Source organism: Barbus barbus, assembly GCF_936440315.1.
Source record: "Barbus barbus genome assembly, chromosome: 34".
NCBI lineage: Eukaryota > Metazoa > Chordata > Actinopteri > Cypriniformes > Cyprinidae > Barbus > Barbus barbus.
Genome location: NC_136762.1, coordinates 13,970,194 through 13,988,561, shown reverse-complemented (window position 1 = coordinate 13,988,561; position 18,368 = coordinate 13,970,194). Strand labels below are relative to the sequence as shown.

General features: G+C 38.4%; 3 protein-coding genes across 5 annotated transcripts in view; 2 read left to right on the top strand and 1 right to left on the bottom strand.

Annotated features, from left to right (window-relative positions):
• The window catches only part of LOC306853984 (glutamate receptor ionotropic, kainate 4-like), a gene marked incomplete at its 5' end in the record, with an annotated part of 197,932 nt that extends 189,759 nt beyond the window's left edge, over positions 1 to 8,173 (top strand). The window contains 5 exons of one of the 2 annotated variants that reach the window (XM_079391731.1): positions 23 to 188; positions 602 to 827; positions 2,752 to 2,880; positions 2,960 to 3,078; positions 6,433 to 8,173. In XM_079391731.1, coding sequence (XP_079247857.1) covers positions 23 to 188; positions 602 to 827; positions 2,752 to 2,880; positions 2,960 to 3,078; positions 6,433 to 6,816 — 1,024 coding nt within the window. In that variant the 3' untranslated portion in view covers positions 6,817 to 8,173. The remainder of the gene's footprint in view (positions 1 to 22; positions 189 to 601; positions 828 to 2,751; positions 2,881 to 2,959; positions 3,079 to 6,432) is intronic. The other variant, XM_079391732.1, reaches the window with a different exon arrangement.
• Positions 8,174 to 11,164: 2,991 nt separating this feature from the next.
• Positions 11,165 to 14,856, bottom strand: drc12 (dynein regulatory complex subunit 12 homolog). The gene is made up of 6 exons (XM_079391990.1): positions 14,127 to 14,856; positions 13,934 to 13,999; positions 13,703 to 13,822; positions 12,612 to 12,704; positions 12,363 to 12,493; positions 11,165 to 11,955 (listed from the first exon to the last, which is right to left on the bottom strand). The coding sequence occupies exons 1-6, from the start codon at positions 14,194 to 14,196 to the stop codon at positions 11,827 to 11,829; spliced, it is 609 nt and encodes a 202-aa protein (XP_079248116.1). The 5' UTR covers positions 14,197 to 14,856; the 3' UTR covers positions 11,165 to 11,826.
• A 736-nt stretch (positions 14,857 to 15,592) lies between these two features.
• Positions 15,593 to 18,368, top strand: part of LOC306854432 (E3 ubiquitin-protein ligase CBL-like) — a 35,631-nt gene continuing 32,855 nt past the window's right edge. For both annotated transcript variants that reach the window (XM_079392409.1, XM_079392410.1), the window contains exon 1: positions 15,593 to 16,121. In XM_079392409.1, coding sequence (XP_079248535.1) covers positions 15,975 to 16,121 — 147 coding nt within the window. In that variant the 5' untranslated portion in view covers positions 15,593 to 15,974. The remainder of the gene's footprint in view (positions 16,122 to 18,368) is intronic.

The following is an 18,368-nucleotide window of genomic DNA, read 5'->3' as shown; positions in this document are numbered from 1 at the left end:
TAAAACTGGTTTGTCGTTCCAGGTGGGCCTTCACCTTGATCATCATCTCTTCCTACACAGCCAACTTGGCGGCCTTTCTCACTGTGCAGAGGATGGAGGTGCCCATCGAGTCCGTGGACGATCTGGCTGACCAAACGGCCATCGAATACGGCACCATGCACGGCGGCTCCACCATGACCTTCTTCCAGGTGAGATCTCCAAGGACAAAATGGAAGGAAGCTCCACCCACAAATCAATGGCCTGTCGGCATGTTTATTGAGCATGTCGCTAGCGCTCTTCCCTACTTTGGGATTTATCTGTTTGCTGTCTTAATATCAATGCCCTTCGATATCTTGCCCTCTCCAGAGGGCCATCCCAGACTAATTCAAAGTCTTTGATGTGTCAGAGGGACGTTTCTCGACCCGCCCCTCAGCGAGCACAGACTGTTTCACATATTCAGTTGTCACATCAACATGTCAAACTGTCAGCTTATCAACCGCCAAGTCCTTGGTTTACACAATGAGTCTCGCCTCCTGAAAGCTCTAGTGATTGGCTGTCAGGACACCGGATGAAAGTTGAGGAGCAAACGTAAAGATTCTAATATCTCCTGCTTTCCGATTAGAACTCCCGCTACCAGACGTACCAGCGCATGTGGAACTTCATGTACTCCAAGCAGCCCAGTGTGTTCGTGAAGAGCACTGAGGAGGGCATCGCCCGAGTGCTCAACTCCAATTATGCCTACCTGCTGGAGAGCACCATGAACGAGTACTACCGCCAGCGCAACTGCAACCTCACCCAGATCGGAGGCCTGCTGGACACCAAAGGCTATGGCATTGGCATGCCTCTGGGTGAGAAAGAGTTCCTGTTAGAGAGACAACAATGAATAGAGGTTTATGTGGAGTTAGCAGGACTTTAATTGATTGAAATGCAACTCATCTAGAGTGCAAAAGAAGTGTAGCAAGGAATCTCACACACTGTGCAGACTGTGCGACGTCAACGGGCATTTATGCTACTGAACGATACACAACTTTGGTCACGATTGACAGCGTTGACCAGTAGATCAATGGTGTCACAATCTGACATACTTATTAACATGCAAAATAGTACCACACACCACACATATTGCACTGATGTTTATGATTTACCTGAAAGAAAAGAAAATGTCTAAAAGTCTGTGGAGGCAAAAAAGGGAATTTACCTTTTTTTTTTTTTCTCAAAACAAACTTGATGTAGTTTAATCATAACATAAAGGAAATGCTAAATGGCTCTTATAACATTTAAATGAAAGGGTTAGTTCACCCAAATAAGAAAATTCTGTCATTGATTATTCACCCTAATGTCGTTCCAAACCCATAAGACCTTTGTTCATCTTCAGAACACAAATCAAAATATTTTTGGTGAAATTCGAGAACTTTCTGACCCTGCATAGAAAGCAACTCAACTGAAATATTCAAGGGCCAGAAAGGTAGTAAGGACATTGTTAAAATAGTCCATTTGACTTTATTCAACAATTTCTTCTCTTCCTTGTCTTCGATGCGTGTTCACGTGAAAAAAAAGTGAAATTACATTACCTGCGTCATGGTACTGTCATGAATGTGCACAAAAGACTGACAAGGAAGAGAAGAAATTGTCGTTATTTTAGTTTTCTTTGTGCACAAAAAGTATTCTCGTAGCTTCATAAAATTATGGTTGAACTACTGATGTGACATACTATTTTAACAATGTACTTATTACCTTTCTGGGCCTTGAACATGGTAGTTCAGTTGCTATCTATGCAGGGTCAGAAAGCTCTCGGATTTCATCAAAAACATCTTAATTTGTGTCTTACAGGTTTTGAACTACATGAGGGTGAATAACTAATGACAATTTAAATTTTTTGGTGAACTATCCCTTTTATTTTATTATTTATATACACACTAACATTCAAAACTTTGAGGTCAGTAAGATTTGTAAATGATTTTAAAAGTTGTCTCTTATTTGTGGCCTTCAAGGCTGCATCTATTTGATCAAAAATACAGTAAAAACAGTAATATTGTAAAATACTATTACACTTTTTTGATACATTTTTCATAATTGTTTGATGAATCGATAGTTCAGAAGAACAACATTTATTTATTACAGAATTTTTTTTGTAACAAATGTATTATATCTTTGCTGAACAAATGTACTTATTTATTTACAAAATCCTTAACGTTTGAACAGTAGTGTAAATATTTTTAATTTTAAATTTCTTATTTTTTTTTTATTTACTTTTATTATTATTTGCTATATAGAGCACTATTATATACAATGCTCTTGCACACAAGTCATCAGTTGTTGTGTTTTATGGGGGTGTTTATTAGACAGGCATTGTAGCAATAGTCACACTTCACAAATTTTGCAACCTAAAATTTCAGACACTGTCAGAACTTCGCCTGATGCGTTGACTAATTGGCCATCAGCGAGCATATGACAGTAAGCTATCCAAGGCTGCCAGTCTTCGTGATAGAAATCTTTTATATTTACCAAAAACCTGTCTCAGATGGCAAAAATGGTAGCCAAAATAGCACACTGCACACCAGGCTTTAATCATATAACTGAAGTTAAATGAATCCATTGACCGAATATAAATTGCACTAAATTGATTTGAACCAAGCTATGTTTTTCTCAACATGACTGATGGCAGGGTTTAGTTTACAATAAGCTGACTGAACACCATTAGAGTGGCAGGAGTCAGCACAGCAGAAAATATACATCCAGCTCTGGCTTTCTAAGATGGATATTTTGTTTCAGGCTCGGTCTACAGAGATGAGTTTGACCTGACCATACTCAAACTACAGGAGGAAAACCGCTTAGAGATCCTGAAGAGGAAATGGTGGGATGGTGGCAAGTGTCCAAAAGAGGAGGATCATCGAGCAAAAGGTGAACCACCTGTCACTCAACTGCAGGTCCCAACAGAATCTTTTAGGAAACATTTATCAGGTTGTGTGTTTTTGTGAAGGTCTGGGCATGGAGAACATCGGTGGGATCTTCGTGGTGCTTGTGTGTGGTCTTCTGGTGGCCATCTTCATGGCGGTGCTGGAGTTTGTGTGGATGCTGCATCATACGCCAGCAACAGAGGTGAGAGAGGGCTATTTTACCTGCCTCTGCTTTTTGTCCTTCTCCCCGCCCTCGCGCCTCCCTCCCTGAACCCCCCACACCCCATCCCGCACCTCACCACCAGCACACCAAAGAATATACCTCAAACTGATCTACACAGGCCATCACACGCTAAAGGTGCCAGATGCTTTTTACGCTTTTTAATGTTTGAATGGAATGAAGTTCCTTCTTTTTTGTCTTTTATTTTCTTCCCTGAATCAAATCAATGGTTGTGTGACTGCATTGTTTCAAATGAACCATTGTGATTTTTTTTTTTTTTTACTAAATAAACACTTCAGCATGTTTCAGTTGAACCCAAGACGTGACTTTTTTTGGAGGGTGCAAATGCATGCTGTGTTTGTTTATAATGTCTTCATGATTTAGTTGTGGTTGCCCATATTCATAGACTGAGCATTGTGGGTAAATATTTAAAGAAGAATGATGTTTGTCTATATGTTATGTGGGTGTGTTTGAAGTGAGGCTAAACTAAATGCTAATTGAAAACTGCTTGGGAATATGGGTGTTTGTGTGATCTCAACATCAAATCAAAATGACTAGTGCAGTGCAGTTTATCCCATTTTTGATATGTAGAGTGAATATTTGCATTACCCCTAAGGGAAATATAGCTTTGTGTGTTAGCATTAGGTTATGCTAATAGTGTGTCTGTGTTTGTTTATGTGTGTGTGAGGTGCATTTCTGCATGTAAGTGTATATTCAGCACCTTAAACTGCACTTGCATGGCTCATCGTTCAATAGGTAGAAACTTTCTGTCCTGTTTTTAACTAGTGTACATATCTTACCGCCATACAACATTGATCCAACACCAAGATGGCCCCTCCAATTAAATGTCTGCTACACATTAAAGCTCCCCCAATCACATTGATTGTATGCAGTGCCTTTTCAACCTCACGACACGATGACAAAATATTGATTGGATCATATATTTTTTTTTTTACTTTGTATCATATGTATGAATGTATGTGATGTATATCTGATATAGACCTTAGGCAAGGTAGTACTATATTTATTTTTTGACAAGAATAAAAACAAGGCTGTGAGGGACTGAAGTACAGTGTGTTCAATGGACTGTACTGTTGTTTAACAACACATCTTTCCGCTAACTCCATAAAAGAGTTTTAAAAGTTGTTAGTTGTGAATTGTGAACTAGGACCTTTATACAGTGCGTGCCATTGTAAAGACTGCAAGTCTATCCCTCAAAGCCTCGTGTTCATTGAATATGGTGTCTAAACTGACAAAGGTCAGATGTTCAGAAAACAGAACTGGTCGAGCTTCAGAAGCTGAGTTCTGGATTTTATCAGTAAATTTGAAATGAATGCTAATAGGATGTGGCATTCAATTTTTTAAAGGCACATCACAACCAGCTGTTTTTTTTTTTTTTAGTTGTAGCTTATATACTTTACTTGTCACACAAAACCTTAAGTGTCATGGTGCATTCACACCAGACGCGAATGAAGCGTTAAGCGCGAGTGATTTACATGTTAAGTCAATGCAAAGACGCGATTAGACATCCTGCGGCGCGATTCGCGCGAATGAGGCGGCGCGAATGACGCGATTCGCGCGAATGGCGCGGCGCGAATTGAGCGTTTCGAGCGTTTGACGCGCGGAACGCAAGATTCGCGCGAATCGCGCAAGTTGAAAAATCTGAACTTTGGCGGATATTTCGCGCCGCGCCAACCAATCAGGAGCTTGCTCTAGTAGTGACGTGTGGAGCAGAGGCAGAAATCAAAACAACAATAAAGGACAAAATCATTGTCGCTGTATGTGGATACCCGGAGCTGTACCATAGACCAAAGATTACATGTTAGATTTACCCAAAACAAATGATATCTTATGTTTATCCACTACAGAGACATCAGAGCCAGCGGCAAATGTCAGACTAGCCGAGGTTATGCTCCTCTCTTCGGCATACATGAGCACGAGCGCCCGGTGATCGCCTGGAGCTCACGGCTCCGAAATCGGCAAAGCACATTTTCAAATAGGGGCTGTTTTTGTAAATAAACAGCAGATTTGAGTTTTAAACAACTACATTCTCGGCTGAAATACACGGGTCCAGTGTTTCCATAGCACATAAAGGTGATTTTATTTGCCAAATTCTATACATATGCTCTCTGTGGCAGTCATTGTGCCCCCTGGCAGAAGCCCCGCCCATGACGCGAATTCGCGTCTGTTGTGCAGTGAATTTCACGCGCGAATGAAGCGTATTTCACACGCGAATGAAGCGAGTAAACCCAAAATGTTCACGCGTCCAACTACGCGCGAATAGCGCGATTTATTCGCGCAAGTCGCGTCCGGTGTGAATGCACCATAAGAGCTGGTCAAAATCCAGTCATTTCAATAGCAATCCATGCAATCAGAAATTTAGCATGAGGGCTAAAGATTTCCCCACAGATTTTGCAACAGGTTCAAGTTGGTCACACGGATTTACCGCACTGACCAATAGAAAGCTGCTTGGTTTGAAAGGCTCCACACAACGCTACTCTATTGGACAGTAGACAATGTTGCCTTTTTTGTGACCTCATCTTAACAGACTGTAACTGAACAGCGTATAAATTAAAAGGTAAATCCTTAATGATATTGTGCTGAGGAAAGATGAAATTTTGGTTTACTTTGAGTGGATATACATAGTATTTCCCTTGAAATTTGATGTCACCGCAGGAAATTAACATTGGGAAAACAGGACAAAAAAAAAATACTACTGAAAAACAACCGTTAAGATAAATGAACGATTCAAAGCAAAGATGATTTATTTAACAGCCCTTAATCGAGACTTTATTTTTGTAATACTGTGCAATAATATTCCATTTATGACAGAATTCCATTAAGATAACAAATTGCACCAGAGGACACGGGAAAACACCCCGCCTCTGTTTGTAAAGTGATTAAAAATATATATGCATTCAAATAATCTGATTATTTTATGTAAACAATCATCAAAACTCCTCTTGGGAGCAATTTGAGCCCAATTTTTCAAAGCAAAAGGCACTGCATACAAAGAATGACCCAAACACAGCAGCTCCTATCACTTATGTTTTTTTGTAATGCAAATCTAACAGAATATATTTAAAGATGTGAACTTGTTGAGAATGTAATGAGCACACACCGAGATCACCAGGCGCTTCAGGACTTTTTCTTTGATTTCTCTGCGGTGCATCAGTCAGATAAACAGCCACCGCCCCCTGTATAGCCCAGTGTTATTTTTGATCAATGCTCTGGCTGTGCTGCCTGCCACCCCCTGCGAGTAGTGTGTCAGTGAGACCCCCTGGCCTCTCTTTCTCTCTCTTTCTCTCCCTCTGTCTCCGTGTCTGTGCCTCACAGCTGTCCATGTGCGAGGAGATGCTACGAGAGCTGCAGGGCATCGTGCTGTGTCAGGACAGCCTGCAGTTACGGCGCAGGCGTGGAGCCAGCGTGTTGCGACCACAGCCTTTGCCCCTGGACGAGCGACGGGCGCGGGCGGCGGCGGCGAGCCTCAGCAACGGCAAGCTGTGCACGGGCACCGGCCTGCCTGAACCCCTCTCCCACAGACTGGCGCAGGAGGCCGCCCTGGTGGCTCGAGGGTGCAGTCACATTCGTATCTGCCCGGAGTGCCGGCGCTTCCAGGGCGTTCGAGTGCGCCCGGCTGGCCCTCCAGGAGCATCACCCAGCCACAGCGAGGAGAGTATAGAGTGGGAGAAGGGTACCAACAACAGTGAACATGAATAACCTCTCGGATCTGTGGCGGATAGACGTTAAACGACGGTTTTGCTGGACCCAGGGATTATGGGAATGTAGGCTCCAGGGAAGGAGCTAAAAGAGACCGTGTCCGTGCTGCTCGATTCGGCCCAGGAGCTGCATCTGGTTTCTGTACACTGTCCTTATGGCCCTCTGCTTTCGGGGGACACAGCAGAGGGGCTTTGTACTATGCAGTATATTTGTCTTACTGTGCTGTTGATTTATTTTTAAATTATTCCTCTTTTATTGTGATACCACTATATTGCTATTATCTCCTTCTCACGACACCAGTTTAGTTTGGTTTTTCACACTGCGGACGGCTGCAGACTGTCAACCACGCGCAACCTTTTTAAGAGTGCCAAAACACTTTGTATTAATTCTGTGCTGTTGCCGTCTCATTCCGGCCCCCGAAGGAGTAACTATTAAGAGAACTGAACACAAAAACAACTACGATCTGTTTTTATTAATAGTCATATTCTATTGAAAAGGTTTTTGGGATGTTTCTGAATGTTTGATGTGCATGTACAAGGGTTTTAGATGCTACTGAATGGAGAAGAACATGGGAATTCTATTTTTTTCTGGTTAAAGACACTTTCTATATTTTGCTTTTCATTCTTTTGAGTTTTGACTCATTGTGTTGCACTCCTCGGATATGAAAATTGCACATAGTTGTGGGAAAGTGGAAGATTATGCTCGCACTGAAATTTTCATTGGGAAACTAACTAGGAATTATGCCAATTTCCATTCACCCTTATTTTTGCCATTCCTGCAGTGCGCTTGGAGGTGTCAGATGTGTTCACTTTCAAAAAACATCAGGAAAATGAGATCTGAGGTGATTTTGTTCCTGTTGAGGAACATCTGTACCACTCAATACATGATGAAATCAACTACAGACAGGGTCACTCCATCTAGACATATCTGTGTGATGAGATATTGGAGATCATAGGCCTATTTACATTCAGGTATTTCTTTATATTACAGAACATCTCATAATGTTTAATGTTTATTTTCTTGTTTGAAACCAGAAACGTTCATTTGTTCATGTGACGTCTTTGATTTATACTTCTGTTGAACACTCTTTTAAAACTGGACTCAACTAATCCGTTTTTCAATGTACCACAGCTGAAGCAGAATTTGGATACCAAATGAAATTATTTTATTAGGCATGATGTTACCCTCAACTTCCAGTGCCAAATTGTAATAAATTGCCTTCATGTTTTGGAGAGCCATTAGAGGTTACTTGCTACTCATGTTGATTTTTTTGTGCATTTCTATTGAACTGAATCCATTTCTACATGATATTTCAATACGGTGTTAGTGCCTGATGAAAATAAATGGCATTGTGTTCAGTTCTGTGAAAGGTTGGCTTTGTTCTTGAAGGTTTTGTCTCTTGGATCTGTTGGTCCTCTCTGTAAACATTTATTTTTCTAGGTGCGCAAATACAGCTCCGTTTATTTCCTATTGCAGGCTGGAATGGCTGTGCGAGTGTGTGTGTTTCAGGCTTCTGATGAACAATGGCAAAGCTGTATGTGCAGGTGGGTTTTCGCTGGATACACAGACCTGCAGACAACTCTATTGGGGCAACTTCAAGATGTGACACATTTACTATGTGGGGCATGGCATCAACTGCACATCTGCTTTAGATTCACAGAGGCACAAGCTGGTTTAAAGAGTGTCAACAAACAAGCAAAAACATTTGGCAGACAATTGCTGCTTGGAGTGACAACTGACTGCTTAAGAAGGTTAAAACAAGTAGTTTACCATTAGCATTTACAATTTGGGTGAAAGCAAAGAAGTAATGCCAAAAATATGCATGCAATTATTTACATCTGTCACAAGGATTGTAGCATCCTGCAAACTTTGTACTCAGACATGAAAAATTTATTCCATTATCCAAAGTGTCCAGTAATAGGAGGGTTAACAAGATAAAGAGAGTAGTATCTGGCTTGTCATGTGACCTCAAAATGGCTTACTGAGTACACTTTTGTGATTGCATTGTTCTTTTCTCTTTACTAAATACTTTATATAAATATCTGGTTTAGTGAGAACTCACACCCAGTCTCATGAAAAAACAACTATTTGATGAGGTTGCAATGTAATTCATATAAGACTGTGATTTTTAGAAAGAAGCAAGCATATTATATGAAAACAAACAAATTAAATTGAACTAATTCCTATGAATTAGCCACCAATTCGCCAAAATGTAACATTGCCATGAGACTGTTTTAGAGCTTCTGTGTTTGACTCAATCCTGAGTATTTTCTGCAAATGTCTGTATGATGGAAATCCATTTAAGTTCCAGGGTTCAAACACTAAGTTGTCCAGCGCTATGATGGTTTGATAGTAATGAGTGTGAATTGTTCAGAGACTGAAATGTCATGGCTGAAGACAGGACTTATTAGTGAGACACGCAAAGCTCACAGCCCAATCAGTCCGGATGCATTCCCGAGGGCAGGGCCTCTATCTCTCTCAGCATACTGCCCTTCTCCAACCCATTTATTTCTTAATTCAGCTCTAACCCGTTTCCACAGAATGAAATTGCATCTCTAGCTTTAATTCCTTCTAGTGTCGCAGCTGGTTTCTGTCCAACAGAAGGAAATTTGACTTTTTTGCTGATTTACACTTAATGACATCACTAAACTTGATGTCATGTCTTGTTGCTTTCTGAAATGTGTCAGACGGCAATTCAGGCACATGTTGTATTTTCAGCGTTGCCATATGGGGCAGGGGCACCATGAACCTTAATCAGGGTATAGGCCATAATATTCAACAGGAATGATATTATTGTTTAACATAGGCTACCAATTGTTCAGCTGATGAAATGACTTTCTGAGAAAAAAAGACCAAAGACAAAAACATCTTAAAACAGTTCTGAAAGATGCTATTGTAAAGACTTTAAGTCTATCACTCACAACCTTGTTTTCATCCACACTAAATTCAATATGGCATGTAACCTAACTAAAATGGACTTCTTTTGTGTTAGATCGATGTTGCTTGTTTGCACCTTGTGTTTTTAAAAGCAAAAATGCTTTCTGAGTGAATGGCCACAAAGTTAAAGTCAATATAGGCCTGGCCTATTTATAGCACCTGAATAACAACACATCCAATTTTATGTCAGAGGTATTTGAATGTTATGTTTTATGAATAGTGTTGACTTGCCACATCTTAGTGATTTTCACAAATTATTTATTATCAAAGGCAGTATATTAAAACAGCCCGTTCCTCTAAAATAATACCATTTTCATTCTTTTAAAAGGACACAATGCTGCAACGAATCTTTTTCAGATCACTGGTTTGTCACCTACAGCAGAATTGATCTTAGACTCTTTTTAATGTTCTGAAACAAAAGGTAAGTAGCTCAAAATGTTATTTCCCATTTTGGTTTCACAATGGAAGTGCTGTTAGCATCACTGTAAGTGCGGGGAGAAATTATGTCATGTTCATTTTGCTGCCTTTTGTTCTCCAGCAGTGCATAAATGAGTAGAACAACCGTCTCACATCACAGATTTAAGTGAAATAAAAATCTTTGTTTGCTTTCTTCTGCTTTCCATTTATTGATCGATCTCAGATTGGGAGACATTGATCATCTGTCTGCCGGTACTGCTGCACATAGAAAATGGCATAGTGCCATGAGTTTCCATGAATGTCAAATTTGTGACATAACAAGGTCATTTAACTGCATTAACACAATAATCTGTGTAATCAAGATTTTTGTACTGAGATGATATTTGTAGAGCTTTTTCCAGACAGTCAGTTCTCTCGGGGAATCTCACATCCGTAAATCAACAGCTGGCGTCTGTCAGGGGCATTAGCATTACACTTGGACTCATACTAAGAAGAACACAACAGGTAAACATCCTACACATTCTTTGGGGGAAGAAAATAAATCATAAAAGGGCAATTACATTATTTTAGTAAAATTATTTTAAATTTGATATTAATTTAAACATGAAAACGCTGTGTAAATTGGAATAGCGGCAAAACAAATTGACCAACAGAGACGCCTGCTGGAGACTAAATGAACTGCACTGTGTTGTAAAACTATTAGGACAATTCATTATGAAAGAGTTGTTTAAACGGAAAATCAGTCTGCTTTTGTTTCATAAATAAGACAAAAACATAAGTCGGCCTATAAACACAATGTTTAAATTGCTTCATCAAATTATGCTAATATCAGGTATGGTAATTCAAAATGTAAACAATATTCACTTTAGGATAAATTTACTGTAAAATTACATGTCCTGAGTCTTCATTTTCAAAATAATTCCACAACCTTCAACCCCATGTGAAACTCATTTCAAAAGTCACTAATTTCAATTAAAGTCAGCTTGACCTTTTTATGGAGAAGTGATAATTAAGACAATGTCTTTTATTGTTGTTGTTTTCAGATCAACATTTTGACCTCAGTTGAAGTTGATATGGGCACAAAGCTAGCACCGTTCCCAAACCTGTATACCTGAATATATAGCTATCAATTAGTCAGAAAGACTTTCAAAAACTTTTGAAAATCTTTCTAAAATTCAGCTTTGCCATCACAGGAATAAATTACATTTGAATATATTTTCAAATGTAATTTATTCCTGTGATGGCAAAGCTGAATTTTCAGCTTGAGTCTTCAGTGTCACATGATCCTTCAGAAATCATATGCTGATTTGATGCTCAAAAAAATAATAATATCAGTGTTGAAAACTTCAATTTTTTGTGGAAACTGTAATACTTTTTTTCAGGATTCATTGATGAATAGAAAGTTCAAAACAGCATTTATTTCAAACAGAACTCTTGAAACATTATAAATCTCTGTACCGTTACTTTTAATCAATTTAATGCATCCTTGCTAATTAAAACTATTAATTTCTTTATATAAAAAAAGTATAGACTCGTACTATATATAGGAGTTTAAAAACTCCTGGTTTATGCAATATGTGCAATTGCTTAGCTGTCAAAGGTCAGATGTCTTGGTCCTGCTCCTGTTCTGTTCACAGCGCTCAACTGAAGGTGTACTCATATGTGAAGCGGGTTTATCCCAAAGTCTCTGAGAGTGTCCTTGAATTCCTGATGAATGACTGTGCTCTGTTCTTCCCACTGCAGCCGCATTTCAGCCAGGTGAGAGAGCAAACTGTCCAGACAGCCCTGTATCAGGCCAATAGACACCAATTAATAAAAACGTACTCAATTTAAGATGAAAAGTAGCTTATTAAATGGGGCATGTCTCACCATCTGGCATAAGCATTTAGAGCTGCAGATGGTCTCTACTATGCTAAAATAATAAATGCTGAAATGGATAGCCTTGTGGATGGCAATTAGATTTGTTAACACTTTAATTAACAGTCAGTTCAATTTGTTTTACTATAGCATTAATTATACCTCATTTCGTTGAGGTAGATTAGTCTGTCGCGCTTTGAAATGTCACCAAGCAATTTAAGCTAAGCCTTGGGTAATGCTGATAAAATATGTCATCCATTCAAGCATCTAATATATATTTTGACACAGCGCTGATATTTCACTTAATCACTTATAGAGCCGTGACTCTGACTTACGTGCAGGATCTTCTCACACTCTCTCTCCATACTGTCCAGTTTGCTTTGGAGGTCAGAAATGATGGCGTCTTTTTCTGCTTCTGTATTCTCTCGCTGCTCTCTTTCCAATTTTAATTGAACCTGACATTCGGCTAATCAAACAGAGGCCTTGTTTGTCATCAGCATGTCATTGGAGAGCATGTGTTTGGTTAAAGCACACACTGCCTATGATAAGCACAAGAATTTGAATGTGTTTATGCCTGGACTTACCGAGCTGCGTCTCAAGCAAGTCTACACTCACTTCAAGCCTGTTTACTTTAGTCTGCAGGTCTGTTTCCATGGACTTATATTGACGGTTGAGATCTGAAATCAAGTTTGTATAAAATACAATACATATTGTGTTAGAAACCAATGATATCCCTTTACTAAAATATACATTTACATAAGTCATAAAGAAGTGAGTAACATTTTTATATAATGACATTTATAATGTTTTGTTATATGAAATGAAATCTAATTTTTATTAAATGTATAAAACATTTCTATTTCAAATAAAATATTGTTCTTTTGATCTTTCTATTTATCTAAATACTGAAAGAACATAAAATATTAAGCTATTTTCAACATAATAATAATGATTATAATATTAAATGTTTCTTGAACAACAAATGAGCATATTAGAATGACTTTTGAAGAAACTAACACTTTTATTTAGCAAGTAAGCATTAAATGAATCAATTAAAATATTTCCATTTCAAATGGAATTTCATGCTGTTCTCTAAACTTTCTCAAATAATAAAAAAAAAATAGTTATAAATAATATTGATAATAATAAAATAATTATTGATGACTTCTGAAGAATGATGTGACATTGAAGACTGGAGTAATGACTCCAAATTACATTTTCAAATATATTAAAATAGAAAATAGTTCTCTTTGTAATAATATTTCAAAATATTACTGATTTTACTGTATTTTATTCAAATAAATGCTGCTTTGTGCTAGTGGATCAAATAATCATGTAATTTAAAGAAACTAAACTAAAGTCCATTAGGTGACCTTAGAAATATTGAGCAAGTTTATGAAATAATGAAGTCTATGAAACTGCCTATAACTTCACCAGGATCTGTGGGGAAGCTTCAAGATATTAACGAAGTAAAACTTTTTGAGACATAAAGTGTCTGTTTGGAGAAAGCTAAAATTCAGCATTCTTCAGCACGTTTTGTTCTGTACTGCAACATGCACTTTCATTTTCATTCAAGTATTTCCATAACAATGCAGCATAAAACAGAGTACACATTGTTTCATGCAGGTGTGCTATATCAATAAACCTGGAATAAAGAAATTCACTTTCTACAGACCTGTAGTGATGTCCTTCATGTCTGATCGTTCCTGACCGAGCACCTGCTCCAGATCTCTGATTTGACCTTTCAAGTCATCTCTCACTGCTGTGGCCTGACGCGTTATACTGGTCCTCAGAGCTGGCAAGATTTGTAGAGAAGTTCTTTTCTTTATGTTTTAATAGAACTGGACATCAACAAACAGACAACAACTCCTAGAACAGGCCGATTCAACAATTATATTTGCCTTACCAAGATGTTCTTTTAAAACAGCCACGTCTAAGGCACTTCTCCGATACTTCTCTGCTAGTCCATCATCTGTATGATGAGGGAAAAAAGGGAATATATCATGTCAATCAAATACTAAAATACTAGCTATTGTTAAGTACTATAGCCTATTATACTGTGTTTTTAAAATGTAATGTTATAGTTAATAGATAAATACCTTTTTCTGGTGTGCTCATTTTGGACTTGTTCTTTTTGCCGTCTCCTTTCCCTTTCTTTTTTGGTGGCATGGTGTAAAGATTCTAGATCTTAAGGTTTCGAACTGAAGGGAAAGTTTCATTGTGTCTGTATTGTGTATACAGAGCCGCCTGGCAGCGTGGGCGTGGTTAGAGAGAGGCGTTAGCCAATCACCTCTCCAGAATGCCAATTACAGTTGCTCTACGTATCCGCATTGCACTACATTACCGACTCGTTGCCTGGAAGTGTGTATAGTTGCTAAGCGCGTCGTTTAGTTTTATGGACAATAAAGTCTTTTGAGGTATTTCTGAATTGCTTAGATTCTTTAAAGAGAATCTCACTGACGTTCAGGACGCGGAGCTCTGTAGAGGCATCTCGTTCACAAGTTTTTACTTTTCTTTCAATTTAGTTTTTGGATATGTGTAAAGCGAATATGAACTAAAATGATCAGCGAATCAAGCATCACATATTAGACCAATTCGTGAAATGTGTCAAAAAAAATCTGCATAATTAATCTCTTTAATCCGGAGGGCGGAGAAAGGTCGCTTCTTCTGCCCAATGCTTTGCTCATGAATATTATAATATGCTTACGTTGCTTGGCAACCTTCCTAGTGCTCCGGTTACGTGCCCTATTTAATATTCATTAGGATTCGTATATTCGCAAGAGGAGAAAATGTGACACATGTCTTACAGGCGGAACAGGAAGTGCAATCACACGAGCACGGGAGGGGGAAGTCGAAGGCGGTGTTTATTTCCCAAAATGGTTTATTTATCTTATTTCAATATGATTGAATATCATTTCGCGATCTAATATTGCATTTTCATATGGAGAAAGACAATGTGTGCCGCGTTTATAATAAACGTGAGTGATCGCTCTTTCACTCGCTTTTTGCTTGCAAGGACTCTTTACTTGCTCAGCCTGAACTTCCCGTTGCAAAAGTAGTGATGGGAAGTCCGATTCATTTCAGCGAATCGGGTCTTTCGGACAGGTTCACTCAAAGAACCGATTCAACTGGTCCCTAACACCCAGGCTTTGAAACGTTCCAATATTTGTGTTTTTAAAAGTATTTTCTCTTCACATATATATATATATATATATTCTTTGTTTGTTTTTTGTTCAACACATTGTTATTCTGTGTTTGCAAGTGATTTTTGTAATGTTTGTTGCTTAAAATTACTGATAACTAAATCAAACTCATAACAGTCATAGGTTTGTGTTTGTTTTGATTGTTTATTGTAATTTCATGTGTCGTTTCATGTGATTATTGAAGCAATGATTATGATCATATAAATCGTTTCGATTTTAAAAATAATCTTCGCGTAAATTAAACTAATTTTATTTTACCTGTCAAACTATTTCAATCCGACCAGTTTTGTGAACAGATTCATTCAAAAGATTCGAACCAACTGGTTCATTTAAAAGATTCGACTCAAATGAACGATTCGATCACGAATCGGACATCGCTCTGCAGAAGCGCACAGATAGAGAAAGAGAGAGAGAGAGAGAGAGAGCTGCAGGAAAAGGGAACATCACGCACGGGGTGTCGATGTGAAAACATTGTTCCTCCACGTCCAGACACCCATCAAAACTTGTTTTTATGCGTTGTTTTTAACGGGATCCGCCGCACTAGCTGAGCGTATTCAACACAGCGTGAAACGGTAGTTTCCTGCACGGGGGATTTAATGGGAGTCTTGCATCAATAAAGCGTCCCCCCCCCCCCCCTTGACGGACCCTCGCTCGAACCCAACCGGACTCGGGCGCTGTCCTCACCGGGGGGTATCCGATCCCAGTTATATTTTGACTAGGAAAAGACCACTCCAGAGTCCGAATATGGCAGGCAATCTGAAGAAAGGTGGGGGGCTTATTGGCATGATGAAGGACGCTTTTCAGCCTCACCATCATCTCCACCACTCCCATCACCAGCCCGGGGCCGTGGACAAAAAGACGGTGGAGAAATGCTGGAAATTCATGGATAAGGTGGGTGGCTATTAATCAAAACGCAAAAGAAAGATACCAGAGAGAGACGCTGTAGCTAGCAGCCTCGGTCTCTGTTAGCTTAGCCGGATGGCCTGCACGGAGGAGTTCTAATGCAATATGGCATGGCAGCTCTGCTAAGGCAATTAGCTGAATGGTTTGCAGGCTAATAAACCATATTCAGCCGGCTAGATACTCTGGGAATATCTAGTTTTAGAGAGCAGGTCATTTGCCGGACCCGTACACCTCAGCTTGCCTAGTAAGACTCGTGAATGTGGTAACGTACAGGGTCATGTGCTAGTTTTGCTAGCTTAATAGCTTGTGGCATTTCTTTAGCTGGTAACGTTAAATATTGTTTATATGGTAAGACGACTAGAAGTGGTTTGGACATATATCTTCAAAAGTGACTTCTTCAGGATGCTCAAATGAACAGTGTGGAAATCCCAAAGTTGGTTAAGCAACCAGTGTGTGACGTTACTGATCTTGTTGCTGGTCAGTCAGTTGGTTAAATTGCATTTACTCCGTGTAGATGTGGATAGTGGCATTTGGTGGATTGATCTGCTCTTTCAAACCACTACTTGCTTGCTTGTTCCTGTTTCTATATAGATTTTTTGGGATAAACAGGAAGTGCCATATCACTTCTTCTTCTTTTTTTATCTTTAAGCATTGGAATCTGTTTTAAGTGGAATATAAACTGTTGTGTTCCAATCATGTGAAGCTAAATATGCAGCTTTATTAAAAGCTAGTGGTTTTGGGATTTAATGCAGATCTAAGTATGGTTGATCTTATTATCAGGTATGGATGTAGCTGCTAGGCACACAGTCCTTACTTCACACCTGATTAGCCATATAAAGCCTACTGTATCATTTGGTATGTGAATTTCTAAGACCTCTAAATTATTAACATGATCAACATGAACTTCACACACAATCTGCTACATGCCTCTGATTGATTGTTCATACCTTTTTTGCAAGTAAAAATTGTAATGATGTCCACCTTCAGGTTGTTGTTGTTGTTTTTTTATGAAGTAAACATAAGAATAACTTTTATATTGGTTAATGTTTTAAGATGAACATTTAATGGACTGATTCAGCTCAGAATGTTATGTAGCGTAAATGCTCTGCTATGTTATTATAAAGATCTTTTATTGATGTAGATTACTATACATCAGAATTTCAGAATTTGACAATAATAACCGCAACTGCACCAAATTGAATATTTTTCCTCAGTTCAGGCCTTTGAATAGCGTTGAGGTATTTTCTTCAAGTGTGAGCACAATATTCTCATTATGCCATACTATGAGCCAGAAAATTTTTTATTAAATATGATACAAAACATAGAACACATAAGAAACTTTTTACAGATTTTTATTTTTTAGATTTTTAAAAAAGCATGTCATAAATGAACTTTCAGTAAAGTGTTCCATTTCAAAGAAACATATTTTTCATATCTCAGGCTTTACAGAGTTAATGTACTAACTATTAAATAAGAATTTAATCAAATGGTGGAGAATCTTTTACCAGCTTGTCTGGTAAAACTTTAAAACCTAAAACGTTTATGTCTACCAGAGTGGTTTTCTTTTGTTGAATTTGCTGCCTCACAATACAAAAGTTAAGGTAGCAGTTCATGGAAAAAAAGTTGTGGTTGCTGACCTCACACTTCCTGTGATCTTCACACTGATACATGAGCGAAACAGTGCATCTGTCACAGGGGGCTCATTTTAAACTTATCCTGTTCATGCATAGATACTAAAGATGGCTTTTAATTTACGTTTTGAGATGCTTGTTACAAAGGAAGACTGATTAATGATAATGGTTGCTGATTGATTACTTTGCAACTTCCCATTTGTTTAGTTTCACTCTGGGTAGTTTGGTTAGTGCACATGTGACATATCACATTGCCTTCATAAGCGAATCTCCCTGTTTTTGCAACATAACATTGTAAATTTTCACTTTAAGTCAGCTGAGACTTATAAATGATTGTTTAGTATGAACATCACGATCAGTGATTCAGGATACGTGACATTAGCAGAAGTTCCACTTGCAAAACAGACTTTTCTTAAATAAATGTTTCTTCATATGACTTGAACTTTTGTTAATTTTATCATGACTTTGCTGCTTATTATCCAAAGTTAACATTTTCATATTATCCATTTAGTTATATTCTGTAAATCCTCTGTAAATATTCAACCTCTTACCAAATACACAACACAAGTTGTGCTTCTTCCCTGTGAATCATAACATGCTAAAT